This window comes from Arachis duranensis, chromosome 3 (assembly GCF_000817695.3).
Source record: "Arachis duranensis cultivar V14167 chromosome 3, aradu.V14167.gnm2.J7QH, whole genome shotgun sequence".
In the NCBI taxonomy this organism is placed as follows: domain Eukaryota; kingdom Viridiplantae; phylum Streptophyta; class Magnoliopsida; order Fabales; family Fabaceae; genus Arachis; species Arachis duranensis.
Genome location: NC_029774.3, coordinates 132,570,643 through 132,591,255, shown reverse-complemented (window position 1 = coordinate 132,591,255; position 20,613 = coordinate 132,570,643). Strand labels below are relative to the sequence as shown.

The 20,613-nt window shown below is 40.3% G+C and overlaps 3 protein-coding genes across 3 annotated transcripts in view; all 3 read left to right on the top strand.

Moving 5' to 3' along the window:
- The window catches only part of LOC107482019 (uncharacterized), a 94,338-nt gene that overhangs the window by 42,330 nt on the left and 31,395 nt on the right, over positions 1-20,613 (top strand). The gene's annotated exons all lie outside the window — the stretch shown is intronic.
- On the top strand, positions 232-1,194 carry LOC127745612 (uncharacterized). The gene has a single exon (XM_052258563.1). It carries the CDS (start codon positions 232-234, stop codon positions 1,192-1,194), a length of 963 nt encoding a protein of 320 aa, XP_052114523.1.
- Positions 14,894-15,415, top strand: LOC107481936 (uncharacterized). The gene has a single exon (XM_016102292.1). The coding sequence runs from the start codon at positions 14,894-14,896 to the stop codon at positions 15,413-15,415; it is 522 nt and encodes a 173-aa protein (XP_015957778.1).

Genomic DNA, 20,613 nt, shown 5'->3' with positions numbered 1-20,613 from the left:
GATCCTACTTACTCCCCGTCCCCAGAGAGCCGGGAGAGAGATTCCCGCCGAAGCCACCCCCGGCACTCCTCCGCTTCCAGAACGGAAGCGGAAAGCACCCGAGAAGACTCTCCCATCCCGAGGAGACGAAACGACACAATCATCTACTCCTGAGGTAAGGAAACGTACCACACGGGACGGGATCGAGAAGGCGGGGAAGGAAGGCCTGTGAGGACGCGGCAACCCGTGATAATGGGCGCCACCCCGTTTCATCGGTCCATCCTTGAGGTCCGGTTGCCGAAGCACTTTGACAAACCAACGGACATGAGGTACGATGGAACCCAAGACCCTCTGGAACACCTCACGGCTTTCGAAGCTAGAATGAATCTGGAGGGAGTAGGGGACGAGGTGAGGTGCCGGGCCTTCCCAGTCACCCTAGCCGGGCCAGCAATCCGGTGGTTTAACGGCCTCCCGCAGGGATCCATCTACAGATTTTCGGACATCAGCCGTGCCTTCTTGGCTCAGTTCACAACGCGGATAGCAAAGGCAAAACACCCGATCAACCTGCTCGGGATAACCCAGAGACCCGGGGAGCTGACCAGAAAGTACCTGGATCGCTTTAACGATGAATGCTTGGAAATCGACGGCCTAACCGACTCGGTGGCCAGCCTTTGCCTGACGAACGGCCTCCTGAACGAGGACTTTCGAAAACACCTTACCACGAAACCGGTTTGGACGATGCACGAGATCCAAACGGTGGCTAAGGAATACATAAATGACGAAGAAGTCAGCCAGGTCATGGTCGCCAATAAACGGCACTCCGGCTACAATCAACCTAGGCAACAGGGTAACGGGGAGAGGCACAAAGAACAAGCCAAGGAGACAGGGTCGACCAAGGTACACAGATCATTTCCCCGGATCGGGAAGTTCACCAACTACACTCTACTCACTCTTCCCATTGTGGAAGTTTACCAGCAAATAGCCGAAAGAGGGATCTTGTCGAAGCCCCGACCACTCAAGGACCGAACGGGGGGGAACAAGAGCCTCTACTGTGACTACCACAAAGGCTACGGACACCAAACACAAGACTGCTTTGACCTGAGGGATGCACTAGAGCAAGCAATAAGAGATGGCAAACTCTCTGAATTCTCCCATCTCATACGGGAGCCGAGGAGACGGCAACGCGATCAAGACAGCGAAGAGGCCAAGACCTGAGCGGCAAAGCGGCGACAAGAGCCAGAAGACAAAGACCACGGTCTCACGGTGATAAATGTAGTAACCACCAAAAACTCCGTGCCGAGGTCTAGGTCAGCTCACAAGAAAGACGCCAAAGTCCTGGCGATCTCCTCCGCCCCAATGCGAAGTTCTAAGAGGCCCCCTTGCGTCTCCTTTGGCCCCGAAGACCAATGGTTCGACGAGGCACCCGAGAACCCACCTATGGTCATCAAGGCTAGGGTGGGAACCGGCCTCGTCAAAAGGATCCTTGTCGACACGGGGGCAGACTCGAACATCATGTTTCGCAATGTGTTTGACGCTCTAGGATTAAGGGACGCCGACCTATCATCGCACCAACACGGGGTCATCGGATTAGGCGACCACTTCATCAAGCCAGACGGAGTAATATCCCTGCCGATCTCTGTGGGATAGGCACAGGGCCGGAGATCGGCAATGGCCGAATTCGTGGTTCTCCGAGATTCCACAGCCTACAACATCATCTTAGGGAGAAAGACGATCAATGATGTTGAAGCGATAATCAATACGAAGCTTCTAGTCATGAAGTTTATTACCGACGATGGGTTTGTAGGGTCCATGAGGGGAGATCTGGAAACGGCGGTCGCTTGCGACAATGCCAGCCTGTCCTTAAGGAAGAAATCTAAGGAAGCGTCGGGGGTGTTCCTAGCAGACCTAGACGCCAGGGTAGACGACAAGCCCAGGCCGGAACCAGAAGGGGACCTGGAAAGGTTCAGGGTAGGCGACACAGAGGAAACGTTCACGTTCGTCAACACGAACCTCCCACATGAATTGAAGGAGCCCCTGGTAGAAATGATCAGGGCCAATGGGGACCTATTCGCCTGGACACCGGCCGACATGCCGGGCATTGACCCTGAAATTATGTCACATCACTTGGCCGTGAAGTCGGATGCGCGCCCGGTAGCCCTGCGGAGACGAAAGATGTCGCGGGAGAGGGCAGAGGAGGTGGCTAGGCAGACGGCCAGCCTCCTAGAAGCAGGTTTCATACAAGAACTAGACTACTCGACGTGGCTCTCGAATGTAGTTCTAGTAAAGAAGCATAGCGGCAAATGGAGAATGTGCGTAGACTACTCCGACCTTAACAAGGCATGCCCAAAAGATTGCTTCCCCCTTCCCAACATAGATGCACTCGTCGACGCTGCGGCAGGCTACCGCTATTTGAGCTTCATGGACACCTACTCCGGCTACAACCAGATTCCGATGCACCGTCCCGACAAGGATAAGAAGGCGTTTATAACGCCAGAAGGAACTTTCTGTTATAAGGTGATGTCGTTCAGGCTGAAAAACGCATGAGCAACATACCAGAGGCTGATGAACAAGATATTCCACGACCTCATAGGCAAGACTGTAGAGGTCTACGTGGACAACATCCTCGCAAAGACAACGCGACCTGATGACCTCTTGAATGACCTGGCAAAGGTATTCGCCTCCCTCCGACAACATGGCATGAGACTCAATCCCCTCAAATGCGCCTTCGCTATGGAAGCTGGAAAGTTCCTAGGATTCATGATAACCCAAAGAGGGGTAGAAGCTAACCCGGAGAAATGCCAAGCGATCCTCCAGATGAAGAGCCCGGGTTGTGTTAAGGACGTCCAAAGATTGGCAGGACGACTGACATCGCTATCCCGTTTTCTCGGAGCCTCAGCAGCAAAGGCCCTGCCTTTCTTTAACCTTATAAAGAAAGGGATAGCATTCGAATGGACGCCCGCCTGCGAGGAAGCTTTTAGGCATTTCAAGGAAATCTTGGCGGCACCCCCGGTTCTCGGTAAACCGAGGGTCGGGGAGCCGTTGTACCTGTACCTCGCCATAACAGGAGAAGCCCTGGCCGGGGTCCTAGTAAGAGAAGAAGGGAGGGCTCAACAACTGGTCTATTTCATGAGCAGAGCCTTACAAGGGGCAGAATTAAGGTACAGCAAACTGGAAAAACTAGCTCTAGCGCTCTTGACCTCTTCACGGAGGTTAAAACAATACTTCCAAAGTCACCGGATAGTCGTAAGAACGGACCAAGGGATCCGACAAGTGCTCCAAAAACCCGACCTGGCGGGAAGGATGATGACTTGGTCCATCGAGCTTTCCCAATATGACATACGGTACGAGCCCCGACAAGCAATCAAGGCGCAAGCAATGGCAGATTTTCTAGTGGAAGTAACGGGAGACCCAACCGAAGAAGCGAGCGCACGGTGGAAGCTCCACGTAGACGGAGCCTCCCACCAGACCTCTGGGGGCACCGGGATCATCCTGGAAAGCCCGGTTGGAGTCGTATACGAGCAGTCGATCAGGTTCGAATTCCCCGTTTCGAACAACCAGGCAGAATACGAAGCCCTCATAGGGGGCTTAACCCTAGCAGTGGAAGTCGGAGCAACAAGGCTGGAAGTATGCAGCGATTCGCAGGTCGTCACCTCCCAGGTAAACGGGAGCTATCAAGCCAGAGACTCATTATTACAAAAGTACTTGGAAAAAGTCAAGGATTTGAGCCAAAAGTTTGAGGAGGTCACGGTCCACCACGTGCCCAGAGAAAGGAACACACGGGCAGATCTCCTATCAAAATTGGCCAGCACTAAACCGGGAGAGGGCAACCGGTCTCTCATTCAAGGTATGACGAGGGAGCCGGCGGTCACCCTGCACCTATCAAGGCTGGGTTCTTCATGGCTGGACCCCATCACCAGCTTCTTAGAAAACGGCAAACTCCCCGACGACGAAAAGGATGCCGCAAAACTGAGAAGGGAAGCAGCCAAATACGCGGTCATTCAAGGACAGCTATTCAAGAAAGGGCTCAACCAGCCCCTACTGAAATGCTTACATCCCGATCAGACGGACTACGTCCTCAGGGAAGTCCATGAAGGCTGCTGTGGACATCACATAGGGGGCAAAGCCTTAGCAAGAAAGTTAGTCCGGGCCGGGTACTATTGGCCATCAATGATGGCAGGTTCTAAAGAATTCGTCAGGAAATGCACCAAGTGTCAAGAAAATGCCAATTTCCACAGGGCACCGGCCTCCGAGCTATGCCTGCTAACGACCTCCCGACCATTCGCACAATGGGGAATCGATCTCCTGGGACATTTTCCAGTTGGCCCCGGACAAGTCAAGTACCTTATAGTCGCCATTGACTACTACACCAAATGGATAGAGGCCGAGCCGCTGGCCAGCATATCCTCGTCCAATTGCAGAAAATTCATGTGGAGGCAGGTGATAACGCGATTCGGGATCCCGGAGATTGTTATCTCAGACAACGGCACACAGTTTACCGACAGGAAGTTCACGGAGTTCCTCACCGGCCTGGGTATAAGGCAGAAGTTCTCCTCGGTAGAGCACCCCCAAACGAACGGACAGGTGGAATCCGCGAACAAGATAATCCTGTTAGGACTAAAGAAGCGACTGGATAATAAGAAAGGCGCTTGGGCAGACGAGCTCGCCTCGGTCCTCTGGTCTTACCGAACAACCGAGCAGTCCTCCACCAAGGAGACCCCCTACCGACTAACATACGGGTTAGACGCAGTAATACCCGTAGAGGTCAGGGAACCGAGCCCGCGGCTACTTCTGAAAGGAGTAGGGGAAGCCGTGGAGAAGGACCTGATAGACGAAGCCAGAGAAATGGCCCATCTGACGGAAACAGCGCTGAAACAAAGAGTGGCACTATGCTACAACGCCAAAGTGCTCAAAAGAGAGTTTGAACCAAATGATCTCGTCCTAAGGCGCAATGACATCGGCTTGCCGACCCCAGGAGAAGGCAAATTGGCAGCAAACTGGGAAGGCCCCTATAGAATCAAAGAAGTGATGGGTAAATGCGCTTTCAAGCTGGAAAGGCTCGATGGCAAGGAAATCCCAAGAACGTGGAATGTAAGCAACCTGAGAAGGTTTTACTCCTAGCACAGGAGGCGACATACCGACCACCCGAGCTAAGTATTTAACACGTCTAAATTGTACTTTTCGTTAGGGCATTTTACGCAATTACCGAATAAAATATACTTGTGCAAATTTTGTTTCTTTTGTTTTATTCACTTTTTCTGGACAACCCACTACGCAAGCGAGTTCCTCACAAATCGACAACAATGAGTGGCCCCGGGACTGATCACCCCGGTAGCCCATAAATCACCACAATAATAAACGGCTACACTACAAAGCCACGAATTGGCTCCATAAACGGCAACTACGAACCAATAACGGTGAATATGAACGACAACACTGCCAGACGAATAAAAGTATTAATTGACAAAACGGGCGAGAAACCCAATAAAACAAACTGTTCACAAAAGCCAAAACAAACGGCCAATCAAAAGTTTCATACAAAACGAGAGGAATCACTTTTTGGGAACGTCAAAAATCTTCCCGTCCTTGATCACCTTGAAGACCCCAATTGCCGACGTGTCGAAATCAGGAGCAACAATTTTGACTTGAGCTTTAAGGCCTCCTCGGTTGCCAGGATCGCGCCCTTCCCCTGCTTGACGACGTCTTTATACTTTGTTTTCAACGCTGCGAGCTCAGCTTCGACAGCTTGCTTCTCCTTCTCTAACGTGGCCGCCCGCCCTTGGGTCGCACCAACCTGGCCCTCTAAAGTCATCTCACGCTCAACAAGACGGGAAACCGTGGCGTCCGACTCTTCCAACTTCTTTTCAGCAGTAGAGGCCTTCTTCTTGGCAGCAGATGCTTTCTTCTCGGCAGCGTCAAGCTTCTCATTAGATTGGGTCAACTGCTCCCGGAGAGTTTCAACTTCGTGTTTAAGCTCATTATTGGCCTTCCCAGCAGACTCCAGCCTCCTGCGAAGAGATTCCATCCCCGACAACTCGAACTCGGCTTTCCGAGCTATCACTGTGCCGCGTAAGAGGGTACGATACATCCACCTCGCTTGCCCGGCAATGGATGACTCATGAAAATGCTCTTCAGTACCAGGAATCAGCTGGGAATATATAAAGTTCCCGGCGTCAAAATTCTTCTCCATGACAGTAAGAACCCCCTCAGGACTGGAGGACATCTTCCTCTTCCTTTTGAGGCTAGGGACCTCCTCCACCTCGTCATCGGCATCAGGATTAGACGTCGAACCCCCAGTGCCGACCACCTCGCGGAAGGGGGAAACGTGAACCACCTTGTCACCTTGAATCGAGGCACCCTGAGCTGAGGTACCGGTCTCATCGACCGCAGCCCCTTGCTCGGAAGCGGCCTTGTCCTTCGGGGGAGCAGCAGATTTCTCATTACCTCCCTCGTCGTCACTCGCGCACAGGAAGGTTTGGAACAAGTTAGGGAGACCCGTTATCTCGGCAGACATTCCCATTGTAAAAAGAAAAAGAAGTCCGTTAGTCACAATGAGTTATTAGGAAAAGCAAGAAGCTAAGAGACAAAACAAGCAAAGATTTCTCACAAATATAGTTCCGACCGGCCTCCCGGTCACCCATGAGGAGGTGAGGATTCACATGATTCCTCCCAAAGGTTGCCAGCAACACGTCGGCAATCCTCCTGTCCACCGCAGACATGCCCTTATAGGATACTTTAACAAAGGCAGTGGATCCTGCCCCAAAGCTCCAATAAGTCGGGATGAGGCGTGCCCCCTCCAACGACAACCAAAAAGGATGGCGACCTTTGACCGGGCGGACCTTGAAATATTTATCCTTAAATCCGTGATAGGAGTCCTCAAACAGACCAAAAATCTTCCGACCTTGGGCAGACCGGAAGGACATGAACCCCTTCTTATGTTTCCCTTCCTTTGAAGGGTTTGTAAGATTGAAAAAAAAGAAAAACATCTACAGACACCGGCAGCTCAAGATATTCATAGACCATCTCGAAACAGCGGATTGAAGCCCAGCTGTTCGGATGCAACTACGACGGCGCCACGAAAATCCGACTTAGAAGTGCCATTTGGAAGGCGAAAAACGGAATACGGACCCCCACTTGAGTAAACATGGATTTGTAGAACCAAATCCAGTCAGCAACTCGGGGAGCGTGGAAATTGAGCTCGTACAAGCGCTCATGAGGAGCCGGGACGAAGACGTCGTAATTGGCCTCCTCGTCGGTCCCTCCGCACAAGTACTCATTTTGACGGAACTCGGTGAGCTCCTCCTCGCCCATTTGGTTAGGAGAGTCCTTTACGTCAGAAACAACCCAGGCGTAGGGGTCATACGCCGCGGGAGAAGGGGAAGCCCGGGAGGCGGTGCGAGCCATACCTACATGGGGGGACCATCTAGTCAGTCTAAGAGGTCGGGTGCTCGGAACGAAGACAGAAGCTACCCCCACACTACTCCCCAACTAAGGCTAAACACGATTAAAAAGTAAAAGGTCCAAACAAAGTCACACTTAGAATGGCAACCCCCCCTAGGACCTAAGATCAACCATCATGCAAGATAAACATACAGCATGCACAAAAAGAAGTCATGGCAGAAGCGAAAAATGACAAAAAGATAAAGGAAATTACCTGTGTTGATGACAAAAATCTGGAAAGAAGGCAGCAACAAACGCCCTGGAATTGATAAGGAAGAAGAAGATGGAGGACGACAGAATTAGAATCAGAGGAGATGATTGCCAAATAAATCCCAAAAGTGCTACTGAACAGTTTTAAAACCACCATCAAAGGGAGCGTGAAAGTCGAAGGGTATATCAGTCTTTGCACAAAGGGTTTAAAACCATTATGAACATTTAATGCTCGACGCGAAAAACGAGGCAGTAACCAATCACCCCAACAACAAACAGGCACGCGTGAAAGGGGCACGTCCTCCCCACGGACGTCCGAATTAGCGAGAACACAAGAGGTCAAGGACGTCGCGTCACCAACAACCCACGCGGCTGTTGCTCGCGCGTCGGGGGCACTGTTACGGCCCGACCCAAGAAAGAACTTGGGCCTACCCGACCCGAACAGCACCCGACCTCAATGGTCAGGTGACCCGAACTTGTCCGATCCGCGCATCCGTTCGGGACAGCTGGCCGCCACAGCTGTGCAAGGAAGCTTCGAAAAAGCTGGGTTCTGCCCTCCTGGGGCCCGCACCTGACATGGTATATAAGGGAAGGGTCCTACCCTCCCCCAAGGTACGTCACACTTTCCACCTAACCTATTCCCCACCTGCACACTAGCTGACTAGAGCGTCGGAGTGTCTTTGCAGGTGGCACCCCCTCTTTTTCCTCAACAAGAGCTCGGCTACCCGGCAGATCCGAACCCAGCACGACCACGATTGAAGCGTTCTCACCCCCTCAAATATCCACCCGAATTGTCCGGTAACCGCCCCACCGAACAAGTTTGAAGGAGATATATGAATATAAAATAATTTTTTCTTAAGTAGTAATATGGCCAATACGACTAGATGACCAATAAAATTCAGTTTTCATTTAATTATTAGATACTAAGACCAAATTAAATAAATGTAAAAAATACATCAGTAGATCATATTTAATATCTCATATTTTTTCTTTTTTATATTTAAAATATAAAATTAGTCTCTCTAAAAATTAATATATTTCAAAGAGTAAAAATCAAATATATATGTTACATTGTAAAAATATCAAAAAATAAAAAATTATAATTTTTTATTTAAAAATTAGAAAAATAATTAAGAGAATGAATCAGAATTTTCAATCTTTTTCTATTTAAAACACAGTCTAAATAAAAATAATAAATTTTATTAAAAATAAAAATAACAAAATTTAAAATATAAATTTTAAATATTAAATTGTAAATTCATTATTAATTTCAAGAGGTTTGGTCCGTAAGAGAAATTTTAGAAACTAATAAAATCAAATTTAATTCGAATTAAAAGTTATTTTCTTTAAAAATTGAAAAATAAATATATAAAAATTAATATAATTAAATTTTAACTTTTAAAATTAATTAAAATTAATAAATTACTAATTATGTAATATTGTTATGTATTATCAAACTATGTAGCGATCAATAGATGAATGAAAAAACATGCAGTATACGTATGCATATGACAGTAGATAGAGAGAGAACGTTTGAAAGAAAACAAAGTCTACCGAATGGTGCGGACAGCCGTTTTTAGAACACTCGTCTCTATCACTTAGCCCCATCACTTTGCACCGTATTCAAATTCTCTCTTTTTATGGGGCTTATCTGATTTCGTAGTATTCACGTGAACTCCATGCATGCTTGATTGCCTGTCATGTATATGAACTGCTTTGAAAATTTGAAAATCATCTTACACAAGACATTATAAATGTAAGTTGTGAATTTGTGGTATCTAGTAATGCGGTTTATTATTCTATTTAATTTACCAATCATCAAATTCATCGCCATCTTTCTTATTTTTTGAGCTGTTACATGACTCAAAATTTTATTGTATGTGGTGTTGTCGAAATTACATGAAAGTACTAATTGCAGCATTAAAAACGTGGCCGAATTAAATTTAGGTAAATATAATAATAAGTTGGACACTTAAAAAAATAGAAATCATAGTAGAAAAAGGATAAAATTTGTGGCTCTCACTTATCAATATAATTTTTTAAATAATAATTAAAATAATTATTTTTAATTTAATTCAAAACATTATGAATAAGTAATATTTTTTTTTATAAAATTTGAGAAAGAAATTAAAATTATTTTTATTAAATCGTCCATAAAATTAAAATTATTTTAAAAATAATTTTTATTAAAATATTATTTTTTTGACTATTTTATCTTGTTATAAAATTTTATTAGAGAAAGATAAAAGAAGAGAACTCGTTGGAATAGAAAAAAATTAAAAATAAAAAAGAAGAGATGAAGGTACAGGAAGTTACTGCCACTGTTGTTGCAAATTAAGGAGAAGGAAGGATTAATAGAAAGAAGGAGAGTAGAGAGAAAATAGGTGTTGTTTTAATGGCGGCCACTCCAATGAAGTCCTCAAAAATGACTTCTGCTGAATCTGAAAGCTGGACCATTGGATGCATTTTGAGATTTTAGATTGTATGGACATGTGTCTTTTTTGATGGACCAGAAATTGAAGTTGGTGCATCATAATTTTTCTATTTTGATTTGATATGTTAAATAAATCTGGTTGAACCAATATAAAAATAAACCGATTTATAACAACAATCAAATTTAATTTTAATTTTTTATTAATTATGAGTTGGTAATTAGTAATGGTATATCCCATTTCTGCCTTCTCTCTAATCTAACAATTTTCAAAATCCTTAATCCCACTCTCCCACTACAGAGCTATCAAGTTTCAAAATCCTCAATCCCAGTTTACAAAATCAACTATGAATTTTTATAATGTTAAATAACCTAAACTATAGTTACTAATGGACATATATATCTAATTTGGATAATATACTAATTTCTGATTTCTTTTAAAATAAACAACTCAATACAATAAAAATTTGTTTCTGGTAAATTTTTAAAAAATATTTATTTAAGTGATTTTTTAAAAAATTTTAATAAAATTATATCAATTCATGTTGTAAATTTAATCTTAAAAAATAAATTGATGCTAATTTTTAGATGTAAGAGTAAATTTGCTATAAAATAATATTATAAATTTGATATCAAAATTTAATTAGAGAAATAATAGTAAAATTCATATCAAATAATTGTTTATGCTTTCTTTGTAGCTTTAACATGAAAACATGTCCATAGATATTATAGAAGTGATCTGAAAGGAATAAAAAGTGAGTTGAAGATAATATCTAAAAAGTTCTTAGTACTATAACTGAAATTTCCTTTCTTTGTCAGGTGAAAGTAGTAATGGAATCAAAGTGCTTAATGCTAAAAACACAATGCAGAAAGTAAAGGTAAGATAATATTAGAATAGTAGTTTAACATGAAAGAATTTTAGCAGGATCAATTAACAAACTTAATATTGTAATTTTCAGGAAAAGAATCTAAAGGGTTACAGAGAGAAGCAACAATTCTCCACAGAGTCTTCAATAACTTCTATGTGTGTGGTGGAAACTGCAGGTGGAGTTGCGAGTCCCGGTGCTTCTGGATCACTTTAATGTGACTTATATAAGTGAATTTGGTGCTCCAGAATTTTGGTACTTTAGTTACAATTTCAATTTCAAATGAATATATGTCTCAATTTATATGTTAATGCAAAAGGCTTGCACATTTTTCTAGGTCCGCTATTTGCAATTTCTGGAACAATTTCTGCTTATGAGAGCTTGACTCTTCGAGGTTATGATGTTGTTGCTGTTGTTTTGGGAGATCACGGCCTTCTAAACGAGGGTCGAATAATGTCTTATATGCGGAACAAGTAAGCTTGATCATACTAGCTGCTATATTTGCTTTCTGCTTGTTGCATTACATAAAGAGAAATCTTCATACTCTTGAAGGATAAGCTATGTTCCTTATTTTTGTCTCGATTTTTCTTCTGTTTTTTCAGTATGATCTCTACTTATATACTGTTGTTCACTTCTTCATGCAGGCTTCCTGTTCTAGTGCTACCCCCTGTTCCAAAAGGTTTGTTTCGAGTGGAATATTTGGTTTCATCCTCAAAATTTTTTTTATTAATTGCCATTTGTCTTTTATCTTTTGTTATTACTATATTTATCTATTTAGTTATTTTTAATAATGCTTCTTAAATCTATAAATTTTTATTTTGCAATACTACGTGGAATATCTTAGGAGACCGAACTATCTTGAACTTGTTGCACTTAGTTTTTATTTTAGAATTAGAGTCATGAATTCGATACAATTACTACAGGTGTCATTATATGGTGATAAGTGATAACTTGTTACTACATGATTCTAGTTTGTTGGTTTTTTTAAAGGCTCAGAGTACAGAAGTTGTAGCTCTGCTATTTGATGCCTGTGCCAGTTGGTGGACTCAAGGACCTAATGCTATATTACAGGTCATCCTCTGTTCTTTCTTTCTTCTTCTTTTTCTCTCTCTTTTTCTCTCTCTCTAGCTGGTTATTCTAAAATATGTTCTTTATGTCTTTCTTTTATTGTTGGATGGGATTGTAAAATTGTTGGCTAATACTGGAAAAAACCTTGGTGGTTATTTTGCTTGTAGTAGTGTACTTAGACTTGGTATGTATCTTGCTATTATATGCCAAATCTTTTCAAAGCTTATTAAGAGTTGGATGCACCTTATTTAGTACTCATAAAGTTGTTTTTAATGATGGTGTTTTCTACTTTTATGTCAAATTCTTGTACTCATAACTGTCATGATAGATTCATCTATAGACCTTTATCTACTGAACATAAAGTTTAGAGTATATTTCATATAGAACATACAAGCTTCTATGCTCCTGAAATCTTTTATGGACTTGCCATATAATTTGGCATAAATTTCTGCACTCCTTTGTTACTCTACGGAACTAAGTTATTATTTATTAGGTGATTCCTTTATACTTTCTTTCATTGCTTATGTAAATGTATGTTCTCTCTTCAGATTATGCTTCTAGAAGCCGTTGTAATAGTTATGGCACCAAGAGACAGTTCAAGGTAAGGCACATCACAGATGTATCTTGAATTCTTGATTTATAGAGGCATCTCTTCCCTAATAAATTTTGGAAGCACAATTAGAGACCATAAGTTGAAACTTGAAAAGAATGTAAAATCCTTCTTAGAAAAATTAATAAAGGGTAAATTACATTGACATTTTTTCAGTTGTGCTACTCTGGTTTTTAATGACAATTTTAATGTATTTATTTCTAATATTATTAGTTACATTAGATTAAGATTGTTATATTTTTTCTAGATTATATCATTGGAACTGAAGCCATCCACAGTTTGTGAGATAAGTCTGAGAAGTGTTACATTCTAGATTATATCATTGTGCTCAGAGTCTTGTAGCTGCTGTTTCCTCATATCAACTCTACTCCATAATGTGTTGTTCTGCCAAAATAGTTGCTTCTTGGGGTTACTTTCTTCAGAGTAAAATAGTTAATTACAGTGTGTAGCAGATGCTAATCCACACATAACTTATAGAAAGAAGTTCTCAATATTGAACCAATGGGATTAATTCTCGGTCCAATTAAAGTAAATTAAATTGAATTAACAAGAAAAAAGGGGTAAATTTGGGGAAACTAGAAAAGAAGCAGGTACTATGCTATTCTTGAGTCATAGAGGGTTTGTCATTCATGCAAATTGACAAAAGCTTGACATCAAGACCAAAATGAGGATGAGAAAACAGAATTCAACAAATTAATGAGTATGTATAAACACTTAATGAATGAATTTGATCATTCTTCTCATATTTTTTGTTCTAATACTTTGTCTATGTTACACCTAGATTTTGCTAGGCATGAACTTCAAATCTACCGTGGACATTCCGATCCAATAGTACCTAGTTAATAATCCTTGTTATGTTATATGCAGGTGAAGACAGTGGCTCGGATTGTGGAAAGTGATGCAAGGAAAGTAATTTGCAAGGAAGTAGAGAGGATCAAACCTGTGGCTGTAGTTCTGGGATCAAGAGGCAGAAGCTTAATTCAGAGGTTTGCCTCTCCATTCCCTCTGCAGTTATCCAATACTGTTCTAAATTTCTGATACAAGAGTGTGTTTTTTTTTTGTTCAGTGTGCTACAGGGAAGTGTTGGAGAGTACTGCTTCCACCACTGCAAAGTAGCACCTGTTGTCATCGTTCCTAGAAAAGGTTTGCAGTGTGCCTCTATCATTCTTTTCAGGGTTGTATTCTCTTGTAAGTGAGTATTAAAATTTTGAAGGAGTTTCATTTCCTTGATTGGCAGATGCTGGAGATGCATCAATATTGTAGTGAAGCTTTGTACGTATGTCAATTGGCCTTGTTAATATATCTAACAGTCATGTTTAGTGAAATGAAGATTGGTTCTGACTCATTTTCACCAAGAATAAAGATGTTTTTCTTGCATATTTTCACATGTTAACCACTAGCATGTTATTAATTCAATGGCTTAGTAACTCATTTTCTCATTGTGCTATTTAGACTTTCTTTGATGTTACAAAGCATTTGGACAACTTTATTTTTTGAATAGGTTTATTTGAGTTGCTGTTAGATTCTACTGGTATAAATATACTATTCATTTGTAGTTGTAATTAATGTGATTAAAAAAAGATGGTAGTGTACTATATTTTATTTTGAAATATTTCTTTTCTTTTAATTTTCTTTTACATTTTTAATGTCTTGTTTAAATATTTTTTTAATAATAAATTATCAGTAGTGTAAGAATAATGTAAATTAATTTTTAAAAATTATAGACAGGTTTGTGAAGGTTTGAAACCTCCACAAAATACCTGTTATTTTTAAAATGGAAAAGTCTTTTTGTGGGGGTTTTGAACCGCCAAAAATATTGACCAAAAACTGCCACAAAAATTAAATATAAAACCCCCACTAAATACACACAAAACCCCCCACTGAATAGATTGTGGAGGTTTTTAAAAACCCCCATGAAAGACCTCGTGGCACCTCAAATTTTGGGGTTTTAGAAACCCCCACAAACCATTTGGTGGGGGTTATAAACCTCCACAAATAAGAGAAAAAACTGCCACAAATAAATAAAAATCTTGTAGTGTACATAATTGTTCATTCATCTATTGTATCAGGGATTCATTATAAGGAGAGGAGATGGAGCATCCGACAAGCACCGCCAACCTTCCCCACGATGTTTGGACTTTAATTGCCGCGAAGACTGCAGCACAATCCGTCAGGGACTTGTGCAGTCTCAGGATGTCGTGCACCGCTGCACGCAATGCAGGGGATGAGGATTTTGTATACCGATGCGCCTCATTTCCAATTTTGGACCAATGGTGGTAGAGTGTGAGTCCCATGCACCAGCAGGGAAGAAACTTCTTAGCACGATGCAGGCAGAGCGGGCACTTGGAAATTCTGTTTCGGGATGCTGTGTCTGACCTTTTTCTCGGCGGGTGTCATTTTGCAGGGATGGAAATGATGCACGCTGTCGCAGCCCACGGCCATTCGGCTGCCCAGTACACAGTGTCAATGATGCTGATGCTAGGTGATGACGTCGAGGCCAAGAACAAGGGCTTGGAAACATTTCGTGGGCTTGAGGCGGTCGGTTCCCTAACAATATGCAAATTGGTGTTTCGAGATGTTATCCAAGGGTCGTGGACACATCTGCGTCACGTGCCAGTGCAAAACGGAGAGAATCTAGTTTGTGTTTCGCATGCATGTCCAAGCCGTGGAAACATGGGTGCTATTTACCATCATCAACGCTATGGAAGAGGGTGGCACGTAAATGATGGTGATGGAGGTGCTGCTCATATTCCGTGTGTGCATTGTCGGGCAGACTATGAGCTGATCCTGTTTGTCCACCTCTTTGACTCATAGGATAGGAGTGAGTTCACCTTATATTTTTAGTTATCTAATATATGTATTATGTAAGGATTTTGCTATTTGCTATTATGTAATTATGTTATTATATATATATATATATCGTCTTGCTATCATTTTATGCCAATTAATAGATAATTTTGTGCACTGCTATTTATATGTTTTGTCATTTCGTATGAAAAATTTTATTTATAAAAAAAAATTGTTCCCGTTAATGACCTCCTTTTCAGTGACTCCCCATTGCATTGCCTCTACAAGTAACCATTTTTGTATAAATTCAACGTCAGTCTATCATGTTATTAAATAGTACACAACCCTTCCTGTTTATTCAAACGTCACTTCAGTGGTAGATAAGTTCAGATCAAATCCCACCTCGGGAGAAAGATGATTTGGCCTACGCTCTAGCGAAGATATGCATTTATTGCTACGTCTGCGCAATACATGGTACTCAATACAGCACACGTTTCCCTAGATCTTTTCTTCATTTACTGATAAAACCAGGGGCATTATTCTCTTAATTATTCCAATAATAAAAGAGGTACATTATTTAAACATATTAAAAGGTATCAATTTATTTTTTTAACACTTAAATGTTGATTAAAAATTTAAAACAAACTAATCAAAATAAAGAAATACGAAACAACTTTATACTTTACATGGGCAATGCACAGTCAAATAGTCAATGCATAGAGAATATAAAAAAGACACCTGAGATAAAATATATACACGCTATTGACATACCATATCTGTCATAACCATTCGTCAGTTCTTATATGCCGTACCTTCTTATCTAACCTCTCTGTCTGAAGAAAAATTGTTGCTTTAAGGGTCTTCGTCGTCGGACAGACCTCGTCATCTTAATATGAGAAAATGTCATAGGAATCCCTCACCGACCATGCTGTTAATCCCGACGACCTCGCAGAACTTCCGACCGCCAATCTGATCGACACCATCCGTTGGAAGGAGGTATTTTTGAGGGATAGACTTGAAACAACAGAAGAAAAACTCAGGCAGGCGAGGCTGGAGAATATTACCGCCAAGGTCAAGTTGAAGGCAAAGGAGCATGAACTGGAGTAAGTTCGCCGGTTGCAAAAGAAGTTGCGCATGGAGCTGGAACATAATGAAATGACCGTTCGCCAACTGGATAACAAAGCAAACGAATTGACAGCAGAAATGGCCAATATTTTTCAACAGGAACAGCAAGAGGTGGCACTATGGTGTGAAGTGGAATGCAGGCTCGAGGTTGTGGAGATCAAACTAGGGTTATTGCTCTGCCATTGTTATCGTCAAGCTCCACTAACGGCACACGACTCTAACGATCAGGAGTCCGCCGGGCAAAATGAAGACGATATCGGGGGTATTTGACCTACGGCTTGTATGTTTCATACCTTTATGTCATGTTTTCCGTCGAGGCCTTGTATGAATGTTTTATTTGCTTTGTTTGTTTAGCCATCGTTTTGTTATTCTGTAATGGCTACGACAAACTCGGTTTTCTTAATTATATCTAATTTTGCACCATTTGAGTTGCTCTGTTTGTTTGTTTTTTTTGGGTGAAGTTATGAAATACTGCGTGAACAACAATGCATTTTAATTATGTTAATTTATTGGATCAAATTGACATTTTTTATTTTGTGGGTAAATTGTCAAAGTTGGGAGTGATATTTTTCTTCCCCCTCGTCTTTACTTTAGAATTTTTTTATTAAAAATAATTAAATTAAAATTTTAATATTTGAGTTTAAATTAATTAAATTTTTTATACACCCCAACCCCCCTTTCCAAAGAAACCCTAATCTGATGAGTGAACCCCCTCAGCCCTCGTCAGTCACTCACGGCCTCACCTCGTCACTTCGTCAGTCGTCACTCTCACGGTCTCACCTTTTGTCTCCGGTATTCCCTCACCTCGTTACTTCTCTCTCGATCTCGCACTCATCTGAGACTCAAGCTCATCGTTGCAGTCTTGCACTCAGTAGCCGCCTTCCCTGCGTTTGCTTCGTCGGCAGCAGAAATAGACGGAACCAGCATCTGCTCCCTCGAATGCTGGCGTAGTGGTAGTCGTCTTGTTTCGGTCGTTAGTTCAGTTGGTTAGATTCTCAGGTGAGCTCCCTTCGACCCTGTTCTTTTAGACTTTCAGTGTCAATTTCGGTGTATCTTAGGATTTCATAGTGAAATTAGAATTTTATGGTGGTGGACTCGTGTTTGTTGTTGTTGTATTTGGTGTTTTAGAATTGTTGCTGAACCTGAGCAAAATTTTTTTGTTGTTGGATAACATAATTAGGTTGAGTTGAATTTGATGCTGATTATCATTAGTGAACCTTGAATTTATTACTGTCTTGCTGAAATAATCACCTAGCTTAAATTAGTTTGTTTCTGAAAATCATTGATGATTTGAATTTGTTACAGATTGAACTTTGAATTTGTTGCTGTTTTGCTGAATAATCACTTAGTTAATTTTTTTAATTGCTGAAAATATTTGTTAGTGATTATGATCACTGAAGATGGAATCTATTGTTGTTTTGTTGAAATAATCATTTAGCTAAATTTTTTGTTTGATGTAAATCTGTAAATCATCTTTTGAATTAAATCTTTTGCTACTGAAAAATTATTATATTTGAATTTGTAGTTGAAAATGAGGTTCATGCTCTCTGACAATTATATTTGATTTTGTGTTAGAAATTGTGGAATTTTAACTTTAAATTAGTTGCTATCTCTATTGCATTCTATTTTTCTTGTTGGAACTATTACTGCTACTATGTTGTTATTGGTATTGATTGGAGGAACTGATGCTGCTGTTCATCATCCTTGATTGGGCAACCTTTTTCCCACCTCCAAGTATGGTGTTTGAAATGTTGTTCTAGTATGAAACTAGAAATTACTTGTGGTTAAATTAGGTTATAGAAATGCTGTTGATATATACTCGATTATGATGAGTTATTGGTATTATATTTTTATGATGACTATTTATATTGGATGGTGCTGGAAGTTGAAAATGTTTCTCAAATATGTTTGATGAACAAAGCACCTAACAAAATTAAGTCCTAATAGAAATGATTTAACCTTGAATAAGGTCTAGTATATATATTTTGTTTTGCATGAAAAACTCAGTACGTGGGAGAAGTTGGCTAGACTTGGCATTATTTTGGATGAGTTCTCAAATTGTGTTGTGTGGAGAGGTCATAAAAACTGTACACCATCTTTTTTTTTTCCAGATGCAAAATGTCGTGGAGTATTTCGGGAGTAGCATTGAAGGAGAGTAATTTGGTGATTGAACGGTGATTAATTAGCCCTAGTTTATATATTGAATTGTCAATTGTTGATAATTTGCATCCTTGATTAGATGGTTTTAAACTTTGAGAATAGATTCTCAAAGAATTAGTTAATTTTAACTTATAGGGTTCTATATATCTTAATTTTTACTTTGATGAAGATAGTGTTATATGTTGTTTTTAATTTTGGTTTTCATTGTTTATATTTGCAGGGATATAAAATTGATGACAATATACTAGACTTTATATTGACTAAAATATGCTAGAAGAGTCAAGGATTATAAATCCTACATGATAACAAATTTTATATTAGAAAAAAATTGTGTTTAGTTGAATTTGTAGAACTTATTTTATTATTGTAAAAGAATCTTAATTATATGTAAGATATTTTAATTATCTATATGATTATATATTATATAAATGTTAAGTTAGCATGTTTAAAAATTAATTGATATATTAGTTATTTAAATAAATATTGCAAAATAATTTTTTTATTTTTGTAACTAAATGAATAAAAAATGTTACAAAGTAAGTAGTATTTTATAACAAAATATTGTAATACAAAAATCTAAATTGTTACAAAAAAATTTTACTTGTCAAATTTGTTACAAAATATAATTTTGTATTGTAACGGTTTTATTTTTTGTTATAAAATTTTTTTATAATAGGACATACTAAAATAATTCTTTCGTTTCAAGAAAAAACTAGCGTTTTTTTACTTTTAATTTGTTTGTTTAATTGTTATTTATATTTTTTCGTATTATTTATGTATTTTTCTGTTATTTTTTTTATATTTTTTGCTTTGTTAATGTTTAGTGAAATAATTTTTTGGTCACTTGTTTATATTTACTGATTGAATCCACAACCATACGCAAAGCTTGCATTGCCCGAAATTGAGTAGCGGATATGCTTCTTTCTTGCATTGGTCGCTTAGATGAGCATGAATCGATGGACGAGGAGGAAATATAGGCTATTGCATGGCTCGTGCCGAAATCTTGAGGGACAAAGAAGGGATTCGAAGACGACGGAGAATATCGTTGTGTACCATCAATGATTGTACAGGTGGCTGCCCCATCAGCAGGATTCATCATGAACATCGATGTCGTCGAGGCAACAAAAGGAGAAAGATGGACAAGAGGACGACACATGCTTTTTTTTGGATAAGTGGATTGGACAACTTTCAATTCTAGGTACCCCAATGGATTAGACAACTTCTAATCTTAGGTACACAATACATCCACACATTCTTCACATATTTTATCACATTTTTTTCTCAGTTGTATTTTCTAGGGTTTGAACCTTAAACCTTTGAGGTAGGGAGGAGGAGACATGTTATGTGAGTTAATGCTCATTGACGAGGACGACACATGCTTACATAGACCCTTAGCATGCATTTGTTTTATTGTTTGTTTGTTTTTTTTCTTTTTTATCAAAGATAGATTTTTATTTAATGAAAATAATTTTTGGGTCCACGTGGTGGACGAAATTGTGATCACATCAATGTAGTATTCTTTGTTGTTGTATGGAATCATTATTGTGGCTCTTGGCTATGTGTGTACACAACTCCGTTCAACTAGCCAGCAAGTGTACTGGGTCGTCCAAGTAATACCTTACGTGAGTAAGGTTCGATCCCACAGAGATTGTTGGTATGAAGCAAGCTATGGTCATCTTGTAAATCCCAGTCAGGAGGATAAAATTATGGAATTTAGAAAATCAAATATGATTAATAAAAATAAACAGAAAATAAAATGGATAGAGATACTTATGTAAATCAATAGTGGAAATTTCAGATAGGCGTATGGAGATGTTGTGCTCCTCTTGAATCTCTACTTTCTTATTACATTCATCCTATCCTTCTTACTCCTTTCCATGGAAAGCTGTATGTAGGGCATCACCGTTGTCAATGGCTACATCCCATCCTCTCAGTGAAAA